Source organism: Heliangelus exortis, chromosome 2, assembly GCF_036169615.1.
Source record: "Heliangelus exortis chromosome 2, bHelExo1.hap1, whole genome shotgun sequence".
NCBI classification, from domain to species: Eukaryota; Metazoa; Chordata; class Aves; order Apodiformes; family Trochilidae; genus Heliangelus; species Heliangelus exortis.
The window spans coordinates 115,050,196-115,070,170 of record NC_092423.1 but is presented as its reverse complement, the minus strand read 5'-3'; the positions used below and the strand labels follow the sequence as shown (position 1 = coordinate 115,070,170).

General features: G+C 37.1%; 1 protein-coding gene across 3 annotated transcripts in view; it reads right to left on the bottom strand.

Annotated features, from left to right (window-relative positions):
* The window catches only part of NKAIN3 (sodium/potassium transporting ATPase interacting 3), a 330,513-nt gene that overhangs the window by 159,567 nt on the left and 150,971 nt on the right, over positions 1 to 19,975 (bottom strand). For all 3 annotated transcript variants that reach the window (XR_011724559.1, XM_071737657.1, XM_071737658.1), the window contains exons 2-3: positions 16,646 to 16,783; positions 10,347 to 10,427 (exon numbers count right to left, since the gene is read on the bottom strand). Coding sequence is in view for 2 of the 3 variants with exons in the window: in XM_071737657.1 (XP_071593758.1) it covers positions 10,347 to 10,427; positions 16,646 to 16,783 (219 nt within the window). In the remaining variant the exon portion in view is untranslated. The remainder of the gene's footprint in view (positions 1 to 10,346; positions 10,428 to 16,645; positions 16,784 to 19,975) is intronic.

Genomic DNA, 19,975 nt, shown 5'->3' with positions numbered 1-19,975 from the left:
TAATATACTTGAAATCTGTAAGGTGTTCACTAAACTTTCTATTGAAAAAATTAGAGTGGCTATAAATTTTTAATGGACTAAAAATTAAATAGATTGAAAATTAGTTAATTGACAGTTATCAATGGAAAAAATAATCTCGAAGAGTTTCTAGCAGGACTTTTTCATCAGTGGTCTGGAAGTAAATATAAAATTACTGCTTGCAGTGGATATATTTGCAGATGACACAAGGAGAGGGAGGAGGGTAAATAATGAAAAAGCAGACAGCTGTACAGGGCCATCTGGACTCTGGTAAGCTGGGATCAGCACAACAAAATCCATTAAATTATAGGCACAAGCAAAGTGATATACTCTGGAAGCAGGAAACAGGTCATGCAACAGAATTGGAAACTGTATCCTAGAAAATAAAATATTTGGATAAAACTTAGTATAACACTGGAATGTTTAAGTAAGGTGCCTAGTTAAAGGTGTAAAAGTGGTATTGCTTAGACATTTAGGAATTAAGGAATTCAAGGATATGGATGGCTTTGCTAACGTGTAGGAATTCTTAAAACTTTCTCACAACCTTTTACATCCACTTGGTTATTTTATATATTAAAATTAGGTAAATGTGTGTTCCAAGCACATTTTAAGATGTAGATCTTTTCACAATCAGTAATATATTATAGCAGAGTGAAGTGAAATCTGAAATACATAAAAATATCTAAAAGTACAAATTAAAAAGTGGTTAAGAAGTGTAAATCCCTGCCCATTCCAAAATGAGTATTTACATTGACTGTGCTAATATTTGCAGGGTATACACAATATCTATATGCTTACAACATTTAAAAATGTTGAGCTAGCTCATGTGAAAAGCAAGGCATAAAGACAGGAGATACCCTTAAGCAAAGAGTAGCTGTAACTCAAAGTCTCTATGAAGCATATGAAAATAGTCCCAAAACAGCATGAACGACTGAAGATAAATAACGTGCAAGTATATTCAACATGAAAATCTAATAGAAATCAGTTTCTTCACAGCTGGAGATGTAGAGATTTTTCCTCACTAAATGCAGTCTTATATTTAACAGTCTGCCTTTGAAGCTGACAAAATAAGAAGCACTTGTGAATGCCTTGGTAACAGGTAAAGAGAAAGAAACATTAACTTCATCAAGATGAGATGGCTCAAAAGGAGAACCATCTGCCTTGAAAATACTGGACATGAGAAAATTGGTCAGTATTCAACAATTGGTCAGTAACTCAACTTTTCTCCAGACATATGAGGTTAGAATAGATAACTAGATGGTCCTTCCTGCCCTTATAGCTCCATATCCTTATTCCCTTTGTTGTTGTTCTATATCTGATTTCTGATCAAACTGAGGACAAGTAGTGAACTGAACTAAAATGAGCCAGAAAAAAAAACAACAAAACCATCCACAATTCACAGAAAATAAAAGTCAAATGAATCAACTGTGTTTTATGTACTGCAAAGAAGTAACCTGGGTTTTAAGAATAACACCTATGCCCCTCACAGCAGAACTAGACAGAAGCTTCTGCAGGCAGCTGTCTCAGAATTAAAAAAATGTCAGGGCCTTCAAATATCTTTGAGATAAACAAGACAAATCTTTAGCCAAAACCCCCAAATCAAGCCTGCATCTCTTGAACTACCAGAGGAGGGGAAAAAAAAAATCAAATCAAACCAAACAAAAAACAAACAAACAAAAGGTGCTTGCAAGCACACCCCAAAGTTCCATAGCAGCAACACAGGGCAACAGTTCTCAGCAGACAGATATGATGTATTCTCCCCCTGCACAGAAAGGCTCTTCCAAAACAATATCTTAAAGAATGCCTACATGCTCTCTAAAGCTGTAACTGGAGAGGGAATTTAAGTATTCAGAATGCAACCCTGCTATAACACAAGAGGCAAAAAATCATTCATAAACAGCACTTGCCCACAGAAGACAGTCTCAAGCAAACACTGGTGCCATGACTGTGACTTGCCTTCCAACATTTCTGCCTCCTCCATTCGATTTAATAAGTCAAAAAGATCCAGCATTATCCCTGGTTTATCAAAGCCACTCTGACAATAAACCTTGTAGCAAAGCAAAGGGCAGGAGGGCAGCCAAATCCCCTATAGGATTCTCTCACTCCTTCCCCATTAATCCAAACCAAAGAAGCCTGCTCAAAGGAGTGCTGATACTCATGAATAATAAACTCAGTCACATCATCAACATGAGCAAGGAATTTCCCTGAAGGGCAGCTGAAAAAGGAAAAGAAAGAGTATAATAATCTAGGCAAGGAACAATCCATCGAACTCCTTTGTGCATTTAAAAAGAGCTCTCAAAATCCATTCACCTTATGGAGGTTACATAAATTATTACACAGAAAGCAAATTTAGGAGATAAACTTGCTCCAAGATTTGAACCGCAAAGATTAAGAGACTATTTCCTATGACCTACAGAATCAAAACCCTCTTTTAATTAAGTCAGAGTAACACAACATAAATATTAAGCATTCTATGAAAAAAAAAATATTGTCGAAACAGACGAGATGGAAAAATAATTAAGGTTTGTCCAAGGTATGCTATTGAAATAACTAGAGCTTTTTTGTTCTCTGAAGCTTTCAAAAGAAATGAATAGAGGGAGTAAGGCAGGGATGCTGCCCTATAGAACCCCTTATTGTGCACCAAGAAAATATTCACTCATCAGGAGCTGACCAGAAAAGATTTCTTCTACATGCTCTTTTGAAACATCTGGTGAAAGTCAGGTTCAGGTAGGCCCATTAGACTTACAACGTTTGTAAAAGTCATAGGCAAAATGCCAACACCAGACCCCTGAAGCAAAGTTATTTAAATCAGACATTAACTCAGAAAGTTTAAGACTATGTATGTTTAATACCGAGATGGTAGAAAATCCTGTAGAATAAGAAAATCTGAGAGGATACACAGGTTCTGCATAGTTAGTAAAATCTACTTGGTTGTCAAATGCAAACTTGTAGCCTCCCTTCCTTTTTCTCTAAATTAGACAAGAGTTCATGAATTCCAAAGGATACACGCTCAGTCACCTGGAAGACATCTAGAGATGATAAGCAGTCACCTACTTTTTTATTTCTTTTGCAGGTCAAAGACTGGCCAGTGTTAACACATCTACCTATGTAATATGTACAGAAGGATCTGGCCAGGCAGGATCAATGGTCTGAGGTCAATTGTACAAGATTCAATGAGGTCAAGTGCCAGGTCTTGCACTTGAGTCACAACAACCCCATCCAATGTTAAAGTCTTGGAAGAAGTGGCTGGAAAGCTCCCACAGGAAAAGGACCTGGGGGTCCTACATCTGGCTGAATATGAGCCAGCACTGTGTCCAGGTGGCCAAGAAGGACAACAGCATCCTGGCTTGTTTAAGAAATGGTGTGGCCATCAGTACTAGGGATGTGATTGTGCCTCTGCACTCTGCACTGGTGAGGCTGCACCTCAAATACTTTGTTCAGTTTTGGAAAATCAAAATCTCAGCAAGTCTTTTTTTTTTCTACAATAAGGGCATAACAGTCACTACAACACAAATCAAATTGTCAATAAGTAGATAAAATAACACCCTGAGCAATGAAGCCTAGGTTCACCCTTATCTGCAGATGGATTTGCCTTACCTGCTTACCACCACACCATGTGTCAGAGAAATTTCCCTTCCTTGCTCCATGAACAAGCTAATTAATTCAACTTTTTTCCAGACACATGAGGTTAGAATAGATAACTAGATGGTCCTTCCTGCCCTTATATGCTCCATATCCTTATTCCCTATGTTCTTGTTCTACATCTAAAAACCCAAACACAGATGTGCTCTCAGTATTCAGGGGTTCTCCCTCTCCACATCACTACCCATTGTGGCAAGCAATCCTGCATCACAGAACCCAGTTCACACTGGACAACATCCTTCTTCCTTTTTAATATCCAAAGGTGTCTTTTTTCAAACTACTTGAGCTACTTAGCTCTGCCCCATGACACTGCATGTTACCTCTTTTTTTTAAATGAATGTAGTGCTTGCATTAAAACGTTTATCTATGTAGCAGTCAGATGACCATTTATTTCACATCTATCATTTTAAAGATGTTTAAAAATAGATATTAAATTAATTATTAAAAGAAATTTGTCTGACATATCATCTTAGTTATTTAAACTAATACAGATGATGGTGACCTACACTCCGAATGCCAACCTTAGAATTTAGCATCAAGGGTTTATATCAGAACACCAATTCTGTTTGAAAAATGTATTTAATTGGTGTTGGTTGTATATAATATTGTGAACCACTGTAAATGTCACCTGAAAGGATACGAAATTCAATTTTTGCACCATCTGGAATGTACTTCTGATTAAGTTGTTCAGCAATGTGTTCCCATCACCTAAACAAACTAATTAACATCAGAATGACACATTCTGCAGTTTGGTGGCATTTATCTGTGTCCCATTTGTTCCACATAATTTTTTTCCAGAATGACCTTATGCTCAAATTGTGCCACCAAGCTAGCTGCACATTAATTCTCCTTCCAAGACTAAGCATATATTTCATTAAAACTTACATGATACTATAGCTTTACAAAGAGTGAAACAGACTGACTGAAAAATTACTTAGGTTACATGAAATCTGGAGTATCAAAAACAACCACAAAGTCACTTCAGCTAAAATACATCTTTGAGTCAAGTTTGAAAATATTCAACTGGAGGAATGTCGGGAATGTTGGCATGCATGAAGGTGTAATTATCCCTTTTTTTTTTTTTTTTTTTTTTTTTTTTTTATGAGAACTATAAATTGCAAATAAATATAATCCATTTTTCTGAAGCTTCACCATTATGAATTCATAGCTCATGGCTAATCATTTTCTCACTTCCCATGGAAACAATCATTATATTCTAAACAGAAGCTACCACATGTGGGTTCTGCTCCTGCATGTATTAATGTCAGCCTAACACAACCACAAAAAACAGTTTGCAAAACCCATCAAAAGGCACACAACTAACACACTGAATCTATGATTAACAGTACCTAACAGCAGCCAAGGCCAGAGCTATTATTTTGAAGAATCAAAATGTTCATTCTGTTCAATATTGCACTGCATATCTTCACAGCAAATTGGATTCCAGGTTTATTGCCAAAGCAATTAAAAATTCAAAAGGTTGCTGTTTGAGTAGAACATTATGGAAAAATATTAAATACAATCAAACCTGGAGATTACTTCTCTTTATGGTGGGAGAGCAGCAGGATGGGAGGAGCAAACTGCATAAGAAAGGTCATACTGGAAGTTTGGATTTTAGCAAACACATTTCAGTGGGGCCTCTATTGTAGGAAAGGGAGTAAGAATAACAAAAGAAGGCAACTGGTTCTAAAAATTTGTTGGTTTGATTTGTTTTGTGGGCTTTTGGTGTTTGTTTTTTTTAAAAAAAAAAAAAACCAAAAACCAACAACTGTTACTTCTGAAAGCTGGTTCAAGGGAAGAGTGAAAGACAGGTGAACTAAAAGTGTTATATGATGTAACATTAAAACTTATATTTGGTCAGGTTTTCTTTGCCTTTATATTAACTTAATTATTTTAATGGTGTTTAATTAGTATTCCTGCTTTCCTCATGTTAGAGAGGATTCTGGAATGTTACTTTTTAAAAAATTCTTTAAACCCTTTTGAGATAACAAAGTTGGTGAAGGAGGAGGAAGAAAGAAGGTCCAGACTTCTAAAAGACACAAACAATCTTTTCGTCAGGTTTAATCTCTGCAAGCTGAATTTTATTAGCACACACACTGGAAAGAGATTATATTCAGCTACTGCTTTAAAGCCAGCAATTTGTAATGTCTAGAAATTGCAGTATGCCTACAGCTACATCCACTGCTTTAGTGGGATCTGTTACTGTGTGTGTCACAGCTCGTAGAAGCCTCTGGCATCAGCTGAAGCAAATGGAGATGTAGGAGTGGGAAGAACAATAAGGTAAAAAGTATGTAGTCCCCAAAGGTCTAAGAAAGATGCTGACCAAAAGCAATTGATGCAAGTCAGTTGTATGGAAAGAAATTCTCAGCTGAGATGGACAAGTGTGTATGCACTGTGTTCAGCAGTGAAGAAATTCACTCCGTGTTGGCCTCAGCAAAGGATGTGTTGCTGCACATGGAAATGGTCTGTGCACAATTAAAAATCCATCAACAGAACAGAAAGCCCCCCAAGTCTTACCTGTAATAGATGACGAATCCAGGAGTGAAAAGCAATGGCAGCATCACCTCCCACTTGGTGTCACACAGCTGAACACCAAAATTCTACCCATGCATGCTCAAGAACTGAGCTACCCTAGAGCCTCCACTGCCATCCCCCATTTTCTGTCTTTCCAAACCTGCTGGGAAGAAGACTTTCCAAGTTCCCCAGCTGAAATACCACTCCTGATGAAATTAAGACTCTGAGTGGATGAAAAATGAAGTCTGTGTCTTCAGCTGACATCCATTTTTTTAATTTTCAAACACATCTACCCTAAGCCATCCATTGAACCTCAAATGTTTTTTTAACATCTTCTGGTATTGCATCAGGTGAGATTCAGTCAGACTTGATTCTCAAATGTACTTTAGAGAAATTCTTTTTGCCTCTTATTGCCTTGAGATTTGTGTTTAAAACTGTCTATACTTTCAAATGTGGCAATTAGAATACATTTTTGTATCAAGACAGAAGATAAAATCCAAACAACTAATGAGCTCACATACAGGTGTGGCAATCTGTCATCCCACAGTGCAGGATTAAAAGATCATGATATAACAGTACTTTGTTTCTCACATATGAACCACATGAAGTGGTTAAAAGCAGTAAATGAAGAATACAAGCTAATTTAATCTTTCATACTGGCATTTTTTTTCACTTCTAAAATCAGAACTGAAAAAAATTGAAAAACCTAAGTTGACACAAAAAGAAAAGAGTCATATGGGTATATTTACTTTATTTCTGATCAATCACAGTTTCTTTAGCCCTGAAAACACATTAAAATTTTATATGCACATCTGTAACATAATTGAAAAAGGAGCTACACTTACAAGTTGTTTACAAAGTAGCTAGAGAGGAAACTTATTTTTTAGCTTTCTACTTCCAACACCCAGCTGTGGGAGATCCAGGTTTATTTCTCTTTCACACCTCACATCATCTTTTTTCCCAGGTGACTGTCCTAGTTACTGGAGGGTGCTTTCACAGAAATGTCTTTGCTGAAGCTTTCCCTCTTAATATAAAATAATATTATATAATTGGAGAAGGGACTGAGACCCAAGTGAATTCTTAGACAACAAGCCTACAGTCATATACAGAGTCTTTCAGTTCCCACTTAACTCCTGCTCACCAGCTTCCTCCCATAAGATTTACCAGTTCAGCACTCCAGATTATTAAAAACAACCTGAGTGGGAATTTGGGTATGCATGACTTCATTTGCTTTGGCAAAAGATTAAAAAAAAAAAAAGTGTTTTCAATAGAAAATACACTGATTTTTCCATGTCACTGTTGTGAAGAAACATAATTCTTTCCTGAAAGAATGGAAAGGATGAAGTTCACATCATGTTTGACACATTCCTTATCAAGAAAATTAAAATGGCATGCTAGATTCAAAAGTTTTAAACTAAAGGTCAGAATGTTTCTTAAAAAATAAATCAGTTTACCAGGAAAATCTGAACATTATATGTTATAACTGAACAGCAAAGGGTAGGCCTAGATTACCTACATCCTTATTTTTATTCAAATTTTCCATTAACTGTAGTGGAACTTCTTAGCAGCATTCAAACAGCACACATTGAAAGCAGATCTTACTTTCCTTTGCAAGAATAAGATCTGAGCAAATTTTCAGCAGCAGGGGGTTTCTATTAGGACATTTAAAAAGTCTGTCCACACTGTAGGCATACTCCATGTGAAGCCATTGAATTAAAATTACCATTTAATAGTGCACAAAATTTTATTTTCTATTAACACTCATGACTGAAGACCTAGAAAATGCACAGGATTCCAAGAAACACCTTACTCGTTTTTTTCAGAGCAAATAAAACATAATAGTGATTAAGAATAAACAAACCTACAGAAATCAGTCAGCTGCCAGACAGCATCATAATTTTCCCTGGTAGGATATCAACAAAAGTTAAAAACATTAATAAATAAATTTGCATTCATTTCAGAATAAATAAATAAAATGGAAATATAGAACAATAGCAAGAAAAGAGGTGAATATTCCCTGCCAAGATTTCAGTGCTGAGAAAACAGCTATCCTTGAAAAGCTTCTAATGGCACTTGATTTGGCAACCACACTCACGTCCTTTGGTAACAATTACCTTTCTATTAAGCCTGACAAAACAGGAACAGCTTCATCCAAAGCAATGATGACCTCTATCATCATTTTTAAGATACCATGTTGAGTAAAATGTGGGTCCCAATTAAATCAATTTCAAACGCTCAGAAATTTGAAATATGTGTGTGGTACAGAAAGACCTCAGTCTCTTGATGATGGTATCATATTTAGCATAGGTTTTAGAAACAGCACTTAGCTGACCCCAGATTTCCTGGTTTACTGAAAAAAATTCTTCATTCTAAAACCACTAGGTTGGTTCTGATATTGGTGTCTTTGATGTAACCTATACAGGAGCAGATAACTTCAGTCAAAATTATTTTTTTGTCAGTCACCTCATAGAGAAACCATTTTTCAAATGTTATAAACCACGAGATAAATATTCACCAAAATTCTGAGATCAACCAAAGTACATTCTAATAAAAAAGGATTTTTGCCAAGAACTGAGTAATATTTGTGCTATTATTTCTCTGCATTGTGATTTGTCATATGTGTTCAAGTGAAACACAGTGGTGAAACTGAAAGAACTAAGATTTCAATTCATACTTCCTGGCCCACAGTTCCCTTACACTAAGAATCAGAATCCTCTGCAACCAAGGGAAAGAAAACTCTGTTTTTCACAAACTCAGAAGTCAAATATATGTTTTTCTTCACCTCCTAATCACTTAGATAAAAAACATTAATTAGCTATATAAAAAAAGAAAAGTCATTATAAAAACAGCCATCACTCAACTGACTGAAAAAAATACAAACTCTCTATATATTCAAAATAAAGAACTACTTAGGGTTATCATCACTTCCATGTGTTGCTTTTCCTTTCCTCTAATAAATTTTTAAGTCAGAACATACCAATACAACCATTTATTTTGATAGTCTATGAAGTGTAGTAATTTCCTCATCAAGCCTATAATTTCTGGTGAACTACATCACATTTGGAGAAAAAAAAACTGGTTGCAGTTTTCATTATGGGACTTTATCACCAAATAAATTTATCACTGAAGGCCTTAATTTTAATGGAATTTTTACTGACTAAATTAAATTTTATTTCTTATTACATCAGTGTCACCAGTTGTCTGTTTGCTGTCAGCCAAAATCTAAGAGTTGTAATGCCGAACCCAAAAAAGTACAAAGCTCACAAGTGTTTCCATCTGAACTGGGTGGAGCTCACAATTCTCTAAAAGCATTGCATGAATTCACAAGAATGTACTTTGTATCACTAATCCTACAGCCAATAGTGGGGACATTTATTCTATTAATAATACTGGAATCAGCATTCTCTGTGGGCATACTGTGCCTGGGATCATGTAAACATAAATGTGGCAAACAAATTTTAATACCTTCTGTGTCCAATAGGAGGATAAAAACCAGCAGATATTGTATGTAACTCACTGTAGATGCAGCTAAATATAACCTATGCCAAACTAATTGCTACCTTGAGCAAATGCAACATGGAACTCAATGTATCCAACTTATGTTTCTGCTCTAATCAGAAGTTTGAATGAGGAATCAGTGACTTAAAGCACTGAGTGTCACATAAAGGAAAGTTTTATTCAGATATGAAAAAAAGTCATCCTTTGCCTTTTGCTCTTTTTCACAAAGAATTAACATTCTGACCGTGAGACCACTTTGCTCAACAAGTTACTGCATTAACCTTCTTAGTAATTATCTTCATCTGCTTTCAAAGCAGTCTCAGAAATTCAGACTTTTCGTACACACTTGAAAATTCAATCAAAATGGTTCATTTTCCAGCAATCAAAAAGAATCTCAGATTTCCCACTGAATATAACCTTCCTCCCCACCACCGAGGGTACTTGAGAAAGCAACTGTAATTTAGAGTCCTTGCATTTATATAACTTCAAACCAAAGGCTATTTACTCTTGGAGACAAGTTCAAACACTGGAGTTCTCATTGGAAGGGAACTCCAAAGATCATATTTCATGATTAAACAACCCCATTTTTTCTCTCTGATTCCAGCCTCTTAAAAAATGAGAGTCTTGCTGTTAAAACACCCTCCCATAAACCTGAAGAAGGATAAGTGACCTACCTTAGAAAGTCCGCCTACTTCCAAATAGAAGCAGATAATGAAAACATTCCAGGTGACCCACAGGGCAGTCCACACCGTGTACTAAACACAAAGCCAGATGAAAACAAAATGTCAGAAAAATAAAAAGTGAAGATGAAACTTTACACTGAGCAGATCAATTACAAAAACCTGGTATCAACAAGCATCCTTCTTCTGGGAGCAGCCAAGCACAGAGCTCAGAAAAGTTCTCCCTTCAGAAGTTCACTAAGAACCTTAGGAAATTACAGATCCATTAATCATTTCTGTTCTAAGTACACACCAATAAAACAGATTTATTCTTTACAGTTATGCACTATCCTACTGATAACAATTAAGTTCAAAATGCTGACTTGAACACTGGCTTTTTGAGGCAACCGTGAGTCATTCCTAAATTATGATTTATCTCTAGAAATTCTGGAATAGTAGAGTAATATCAACAATCAAATATTATTAAATTAATATTTATATTATGAAGACAGACACAAGAAAGAGAGAGAAAAAAACCCACCACTAAACAAAATAAGGAACCAAACCAGCAACCAAAACAGAAGATCTATTGATTTGATAATTTGGATTAAAAGAAAACCAACCAAAAAAAAAAACCAAAAAAAACCAAACGAAGCAAAACAAACAAACAAACAAAACCCCCAACAAACCAAAAGCCCAAAGAAACCCAGCAAAACAAAACAAAAACCAAAAAACCCACAAAAACCAAAAAAAGCCCAATCAAATAACTAAAGAGTAAATCTGATCTCTTGAGAGTTTTTCGGTAAAAGATATTTTAATTACATTAAAAATAGCTCACCACTCTGGCACTTGTGGCCATGAACCAGATCTTACATTGCACCTTTACCAGGTGCAACCCAGCCATGTCTCTTCTGGCTTCTCCAGTGCCCTACCATAGCACAAGACTGAACTCATGCTGCACCCACAGTCTGAACAGGAGATTAATTTGTCTACCTTAAACCACCTTTTAGCATTTTAATTGTCAGCATAACCAGCTTGCACTATTTTCTTACATAGGCACTGTTTGCCCTTATCCAACTGTAAAATATCCCCAATTAACTCTCTAAGCAGTACCCCTCAGGGCATTTCTGTCCAACAAGCTTGGTGCCCACTCAGCCACACTGGAGTTACACCCACCTGAAAAATGTGCTTTTATTTACATTTATGCACTTTCATTTATATTTATGTGCTTAGAACCTTCATGAGGGAGAACTGCTCCCAAGCGCCTTTTAAGGTGTAATTAGTCATGAGCAGGCGAGGTTCATATGCTATTTTTTTTCCTTCAATATACTCAGTAAAGCTCAACACCCTAATTTACAATATGCTGGATCCTGTTTCCATCAGATGGGTGCTGTCAGGTGGGTGGTGTGCTGTCTTGGGCAGTTTTGGGTTGTGTTCCCCTCATTCTTCCCCTCCTTGAGATGTGCAACTAAAGGCTCAGGTGAGAGGGTTGAATTTTTCCCCACTGTGACTACCTCCACATGCATACAGTCATTTCTGTATGCCAAACAGGTTAGCTACTTTTATTTCTTAAGAAGTACTTAGGGTGTTTGGAGATGGCTGTGGCTTAAGAAATAAATAGAGAGCAACACTACTGGGCAGTTTCCTCTGGCAACGGAAGACTGAATTAATTTAAAATACAAAAAGGTGTGATCTGTGAGAAGTATAAGGTCTGACTTATTAATGAGTCTGACTTAAAAGAGGATATCCCATTTTATCACATTTGTTGACTTTGTAGTAACTCGTCATAAGTAACTCCTGATTTTCCAACATATGTCCTCAGAAAAACAGGTGAAGAGTATTCAACACTAATGAACACTTAATACAAACCCAGCTGATCATAAAAAGCAAATTTCAGAATATTTAGGAGACTTCATCCTTTTAAGAAGGAATTTTTTATCTGTCCACGAAATCTGTCATTTCAACAACAGCAAACCTACTAGGTCTGCTGGATAAAGTCCAACATGTTAAAAACCTCATTCTGTCCCATGGGCACCAATGACAAATCTGAACCATGCAGGCAAAAAACTCTCTGAATGTGCTTTCCCAGGCCAAGCTGTGCACTTCTACACAGTCAGGGCTGGGTCAGTTCCTTATCCACCATGAGGATGACTGAAAGGAAGTGTAGGTGCAAAGTCCTGTGAACTTGGAAGTGTTCAGTTTATGGTTGGACTCAGTGATTTTTAAGGTCTTTTTCAACCTGTATGATTCTATGATTCTTTGAAAACAGGCATGCACCTTGAAACTCAGCCATGGTATATGGAGAGGCTCTTCCTACACTCTCACTGAACTTCAGGGATTTGTTTGAGCTCCATTCACATTAAGAACATAATAATTACCTATTCAGTAATTAGCACTATATAGCTTTTAAAAGTAATGAAGTTCTACACATTTGAAAGCAGCTTTTTGTTACACAAGTAGCAGATTTTTTTTTTTGTATAGCAGCATAGGTACCTAGAGAAGACTAAATTAGAAGATAAGTTTTAAGACAGCAAAAGCAAATAAACAAAATGAGGAAATGTCAGGATTCTGCTTATATATGCCATCCTAATTTTTATCTTTTGAGGATGTGCATTACAATGCAAACATAAATTTAATCATCAGAGGTATATTTTTATTTCAAAAGACCCTACCTTCCTTATTACATTTTATGAACATCTAACTCAATATTTCATTTTCCTTTGTTGCTCAGAACCTGCTCTGAAGCCAGAATATTAATTTCCTCTTGAGATTTTCTAAGATGCTCATCACTGTAATGTCTAATAGCTGAACAAACATTAACTAATTTATTTTATGTTATAAGGGAATGATACAGCTCTCAGAATGCAAATGATGTTCTGATACATGCAGAGATTGCATTCACAAGTATTCATACATTATAGGCATCCAACTTCAGGTGCTTAAGAATTCATTTTTCAGAACACTTGAGATTACACAGAGCTCTATAAGCTCAGTGTCCAGCTCCCTGTGGCTGAACATTCAGAACTTCAGCAAATAAGAGCACAAGGTCTCAAGACAACCCAGAATGCAAGGGTAAAGGAGAGCATGTCAGAAGAGATAACACAGAGCTACCCAGAACAGCCTTCCCAACAAAAGCAATCCAGTTATTTTTGGTGTCACGTGCCTGATTCTTCCCATGTCTTCTGTTTTATACAAATAATTTTTTTTCCTCTACTATCACCAGAAACCCCCCCAAAGTGTGTTCTTTCCCTAAAACTGAGGTGTCCCCCCAAAAAATTGGTATGCATCTATGCTGTTCAAAACTGCAAATATATAAAAGGATCACATTTACATTGCACAGGAGGGCTCTAGTAACAGATTTTCTTAATTTTTGAGTGTTTCCTCTGGAAAAAAAATTGCACTATTTTCTGAACATTATGTGCATAAATTTATATGTATATGCCTGCAAGGCTGTTTTTTTAAAAAAGTAACAGTATTCTATTGTGTGGCATCACACTAATGCCTGCTTGGGTTTCTACATGGGGTTTGACTTTTAGATCCATTACAAAGACCTCTCCTTTGAGATAGTAGAGAAACTGCCTGCAGTCCCACATTTATCTCTGTGTCAAGGGACAACAAGCAGGGGAAGGGGTTGTGAATGCTGGCAGACACTTGCAGTCAGCAGAGGAGTGGGTGGGGTGTAAGTATCAAGTTCACACTGACTCTTAAGGGTTCATTTCCTTCCACAAGCATCTCAGCAAACTTGTTTCATGACCTGACCTGCTATTTGACCTCTCCTGCTCTGTGTCCTGTGTCCTACCCTGACAGTCCTGATGTGTCAGGCCATACTGAAAACAAAGCAGAGAGACTTTTCATGTACCACTGAAATGCAACCACTTCTAAATGTAAATCATCCATATTAGACGGGCACAATGCCACAAAAAGAAAGCACTAAGGAAAAATCACTTAAACTGAAAGTGAGAAAGAAAAGGGAAATTTTTAAGTTTGAATATCATGAGGATTGTGAGTTAAGTTTAGCTTTATATAATAAACTACCACATGTGTATATGTAATCTGAAATGAAGCACCCCCTCTGACAGTGTCTTGGCATTAGGAGAAATGAATGTTGGCTCAGGGATACTTGAAGGTAAAGCCAACAACTACTGAATCACAAGATTGTCTTCATGTAATACCTGGCTGTGCCTCAGGGACATCAGTACACGGCCCTACTTAGTCACATTTGTGAAAGATGGAAAGGAAAGTGGCTTGAATCAACACCACAGAACAATAATAACTCAAGAATTACCAGGAAGGATATCCAAGGTGTAATTCTGGATGCATAAATATTTCACATGTTTTGAAACTGCAAGAGTATAGCATTTGCTTGAACACTGCTTAAAATATACTGTAGAGCATTTCTTCTGATGTTGTTTTTGTTTTGTATGTTTGGTTTTGGGTTTTTGGGTTTTTTAGGTTTATGAGTGCGCAGTCCCGGTCCCTTCCTTATGCTGGCCCTGCCACCCACTGGGAACTTCAGAGACTGGATTCAGCTCCCCAGTCTAGAAAAAAGCTCTCCACTTTTTGCTAGCTGCATTTTCTGATAGCTTAGCAGTGGATCTGGCTTACTGAGGGGTCCAATTAACCTCTGCTAGAATTGTTGGAGAGGGTGTGGAGAATTATTCACTCAGGGAGAAGAAGAGTGGGAAGAGGGAGGCATTCTGCTGGTGTTCAGTATGTCAGGAAAACAACCTGTGTACTTTCACTCCTTCAGGATTTGGCTCAAACAATTCCTACTTCATTGGGAACCTTACATACATTAGTAGGGACAACAGCCACTCTAAAGTCTTGATCTTCACAAGTAGTGAGTATATGCACCTATTTTAGCTTGAGCTCTTAAAAACATGCTTAAAGTTAAAGCAGAATATGAGTTCAGCTCAATTTGAGGATAAAGTATCCTGTTGGGATGATTCTTTAATTACAAATTTTCTACCTCTACTTCAAAACAACTTGAATATAGTCTAAAATGTTCATTTACATGGGAAAAGATGTAGAAAAAGTCACCATCTGTTGTGTTCCATTTGAAAATTAAAGCAGAGCTTTCACCACTGAACAGCAGAGCTGAACCTGAGGGGCAAGAGATTTTGTGGTGCTGCTCTTCCGTCACCAGTTCCCTGGGTAATTTTACAGATGTTTACCCTCACTTGCTTTAGATGTGTTATGTATTAAATGGAAACACGAAGCAGAAAGTTGAGTCATCAATTATGGATATATATACACTACTGTCCAGTTCTCCAGCCACAGGTAATAGATAAAAGTGCTATTATTTACACCAATCCATTTTCAGTTACTTATAATGTGCTCATGAAGCTTATTTAATGTGAGTATAGAGAACCCTGAGTGCACTTTTTGTTTAATTTTTCTTTTGAAACATGACAAAGAATTACAGGATTCCAGGCTTGACTAGAAAAGATGAAGCTTCTTAAGTATTTGTTTAATGAGCTTTCCCCCAGTAGACATTTCTTTCACTCTTTTGTGAAGGGAAAAAAAAAAGTAACTTTAGCCTCTTCAAATCCATTACTGACAACACAACTGAAATGTTCCAAATAGAGACATTGCCAGGTAAAGACATTATAGTCACCCATTCAGGAGAGACTGTGGGGGAAGAAGAGGGATATTTTTTGTTGTCAGTTTCCTTCACAGCTTTGAAAGTTATTTTACATCTGACTATGTTGAGAACATGAGAAAAAAATCTGTGAAGCTCCAAGTTATAAGCATCAAAGGCAATTTACAGCCATTTAGACTCAAGGCCATAGATACAGGTCTTGGTAAAGTTAAACGTAAGTGAGAAGCAGATTTCTTTGGAATCCATGGGTAACAGGACCAAAGGAATTTCTACTGTCCTTGCTTCTCCCTGTTTAAGTGGAAGACAAGGTAAATATAACCCAACCATTACAATCTATTTTTTTAATAGGCACTCATTCTGCTTGTCTATTGCAAAGAGAATAAAAACTTTTATTTCTTTTCTTCATTTATGCATCATGTAACCTTATATGGTCCCTTGACCCTTCAAGGTGTTTCATTCTTTAAAGGATCTTACAAAGAACTTGTATTACAGTCATCCTTTTGGTAACACATTATCAAGGTTACCCCGCTCTTGATAGCTTCCAAAATCTCATAAACGCCACTCAGTAGTCCTAAATTTGCAATAAAACATGAAGACCCCTAAAGTTTCTACAGAAATCACCTGGTATTTTGAAGCCAAGAAAATCCTGTTTTATAGTGTGACAGTTTTTAAAAAGAATTGCAAAAAATAATAGATAGTAAATGAGACTTACCACAACTATATATCGAGGCCTAAACTGGATGGTTCCAAACAAACCCAAAATGACAACTATTATTTGTAGGAAATTGCCAAGGATAGGAGCCCACTGGAAACCAAGGAAGTCAAAGATCTGTCTCTCTAATGCTGCCAGCTGTAAGAAAACATAAACAGAACATCCACTTTTTAATTATGGGTGAGACAAAATATTTGACATTTTGTTATTTGCACTGGACTTCATTAGACAGAAGTACAGCAAAATTCTGAAACCACAGATCCTGGGTGTAGCCTTTGTCTGTGTTACTGTGCCCTGGTATCTGGAAATAGTTACTGGTTGGTAGACAGTCCTAATGAAAGACCACTTGGCAAAACTTGTAGAGCCTTCATATAGTATAAAAGTACCTCTAAAACCAACACATGGACAAGTTTTATTTTATTTTTGAATGCTGGAAAATCGAAGGCTTGAAAATATTTATTTACATACAAAATTTGTCTTAAAAGGAGATTCACCTAGACTGAGCAAAGCCACATTAACTTTGCTATTGTTACTGAAGCATCATCACACTCCCTCCCTATTTCATGTCTTTGTTTTCTTAGATTTAGTCTCAACTAGACCTGACTGCAAGTTCCTCAATCTCTTCCTGCAGAGGAACAACCCTTTTGGTTATTGGGTTCCAAAATGCAGAAATTAAGGAAGATTGCTGGGATCTCCTTGCAATGGGTTCATGGACTGAAAGGCTGTAGAAAATGTTGGAAGACCTTGGCAGTAATCTGCTTCAAAACCACCACCCAAAGAACCTATCTGCACTCCAGCAAAAGTCACTTGGTTACTCTGGGCAAGTGCAAATCAGAGACACCGTGGCAGCCTAATTGCTGCCATTCCACTGTATTCAGGGCATCTGAGGCACAGGGGGAGGGATTTAGTTGAATGTCTCCATCCTTGCATCAGTTCCTAGAGAATTCTGCATGTCTGAATGTTAAGCAAAAAAAGAAAAAATAGGAAAAAAAAAAAAAAAAAAAAAGGAAAAAAAAAAAAGAAAAAAAAGAAAACAAAGCCTGATTCATTTCTTCAAACAGATTTGTTTCTCTTTTCTTATAATTCAGTCTATTGTTCTAAAGACACTAAAATCAGCTTTTTTCAGCAGCGTATTTGTGGAAGTTTAAACTTGGTTCAATGTTTTTCTAGCCATAGCAAGATATTTTTGAGGAGCTATACAGAATCCTACTGAGAAACAACTGCGTTTCTGTGCTTGCCAGCATTTATTACATATCTACTTGATTTTACTACATTTTTACAAACCCTAAAATTTACTAAAATATGCACTTAAATTATTTATAACTGAGACAGATGGGATATTCATAGCCCTATGAACACCAACCATAGTATTATCATATGTGGGCATTTCACATAAAACATTTAATTGTACACATAACAGCCAGATTCAGTTCTTGCCTCCAATTTGGAGCCAAGTGTCACTGAGAACAGAATCTATTCTGTACAAAAATAACCCTTTACACCAGGCACAAAAACCACATTCTCTGTGCTGAGGTTAATAAATATGATAAATCTAAAAAAATTAAATTAACAGAGGTTGAACAATCAACTTTGGGCAGCTTCTCTGAAATCAGTGCAGTCAGATTGACTTTTATCAGCTAGACACCTGGCCCAATATATATAAAAATAAAAATTATCACACATGAGACTATGTAGAAATATTATTATCCTCCTGGACATGTAAAATGGTTCTATCTTAACAGAAAATATCCTGCTCTTTCCTGCTGTAGTTAAGAGAGAATCTCAGGGGGAACATTACTCAGGGTAATTGGGGAACTGGAACATCTGTCTTATGAGGAAAGGCTGAGAAACCTGAGGCTGCTTAGGATGGAGAAGAGAAGACTGAGAGGGGATCTTATTCATGTTTACAAATATCTGGGGGGTGGGTGTGAAGAAGAAGGAGACAGTCTCCTTTCAGTGGTGCCCTGTGATAGCATGAGTGACAATGGACAGCAACTAGAACACACGAAGTTCCACCTCAACATGACAAATAATTTTTTTACTCTAAGGGTGACAGAATGCTGGAACAGATTATCCAGAGGCCATGGAGTCTCCTTCTCCAGACACTTTCAAGACCCATCTGGAATCATTTCTGTGTGACCTGCCCTCAGTGATCCTGCTTTGGCAGAGGGGTTGAACTCGAGGATCTCCAGAGGTCCCTTCCAGTCCCTCCCATTCTATGAGTATATGATTCCATGATTCTGTGATTCTGATTCTATGATTCTAAGTGGATTAAATTCTTGGTTTATGTGGCACTAGCTATCTACCTTGCTTTTGTCTCACTCTGTCCTCTCTCATTTTAACTCATTGTCCATCTGGATCAATAATAAGTTTTCTTCCCTAAATAAAGAACTACAGAAGTTAATAACCAAAGTCAGAAAATGAGGTCCATCTCTGCAAGGACCTCAGAGGAAATTTCAGTGCCTAATGGTGTGGTTGGAAACTTCCTGGAAGTATGTGGGTGTCCTAACCGGTGCACAACAACTGTGCAATCGATGTAATTCTCATGTTTTCACCTTGCACTAGACTCAAGGATATCTGAATAATGGCCTGTATAGTTGGGACTTTATTCAGGACACATTAAAACCACTTGTTTTTTAACAGCTCCAGTTAAAAAACAACAGGGACTGTGACCTGTTGCTTGGGAATACCCCTGCCTCTAGCTTCCCTAAACCACAGGATACATGACACAGTACCCCAAATCCAGGTGTGAGATGGTGGAGAATTTAAAAAACTCCTTGTCACAGGCAGAGCTCACAGTTTATTGTATTAGCAACGGTGTAACAAGAGTCCCATCCTGTACCACTATAAGATGTTCATAATATCTGTGAGCAGAGCCAGAACCTGTCTCTTCCCACCACTACAAGCGGAGATCTTCCAGGATTAACAAAGCACCCAAATAATTCACAGACCACCATTTGTCAGAGACAATATATTTGCTTCCTTCAGCCCCAATGTTAACAAGTGAGCATAGGGTGGATTTGCCAAATCAGACTAGAATTTGCTTATCAGTCACCTCCACCCTAACATTTGTTGAAACTCTCATGTAGCCTGCGTCTTCACCTGCACCAATAAAGTGAGTGTGTCCTCTGACTCTCTGAGCAGTGACCTGGCTTAGGATTGCCTCCAGTAAAATGTCTTTGGCTCTCAAACTGGGCAGATGTGTGCAAACTACTTATCTACCCACTTCAAGTGGTTCCTGGACATGGACAAACTGTCTGGGAAGACTACTGGTCACAATCAGCCTGGCACCCACAGTGGCACCCAGGCACATGTGAATTTGCTGGTGTA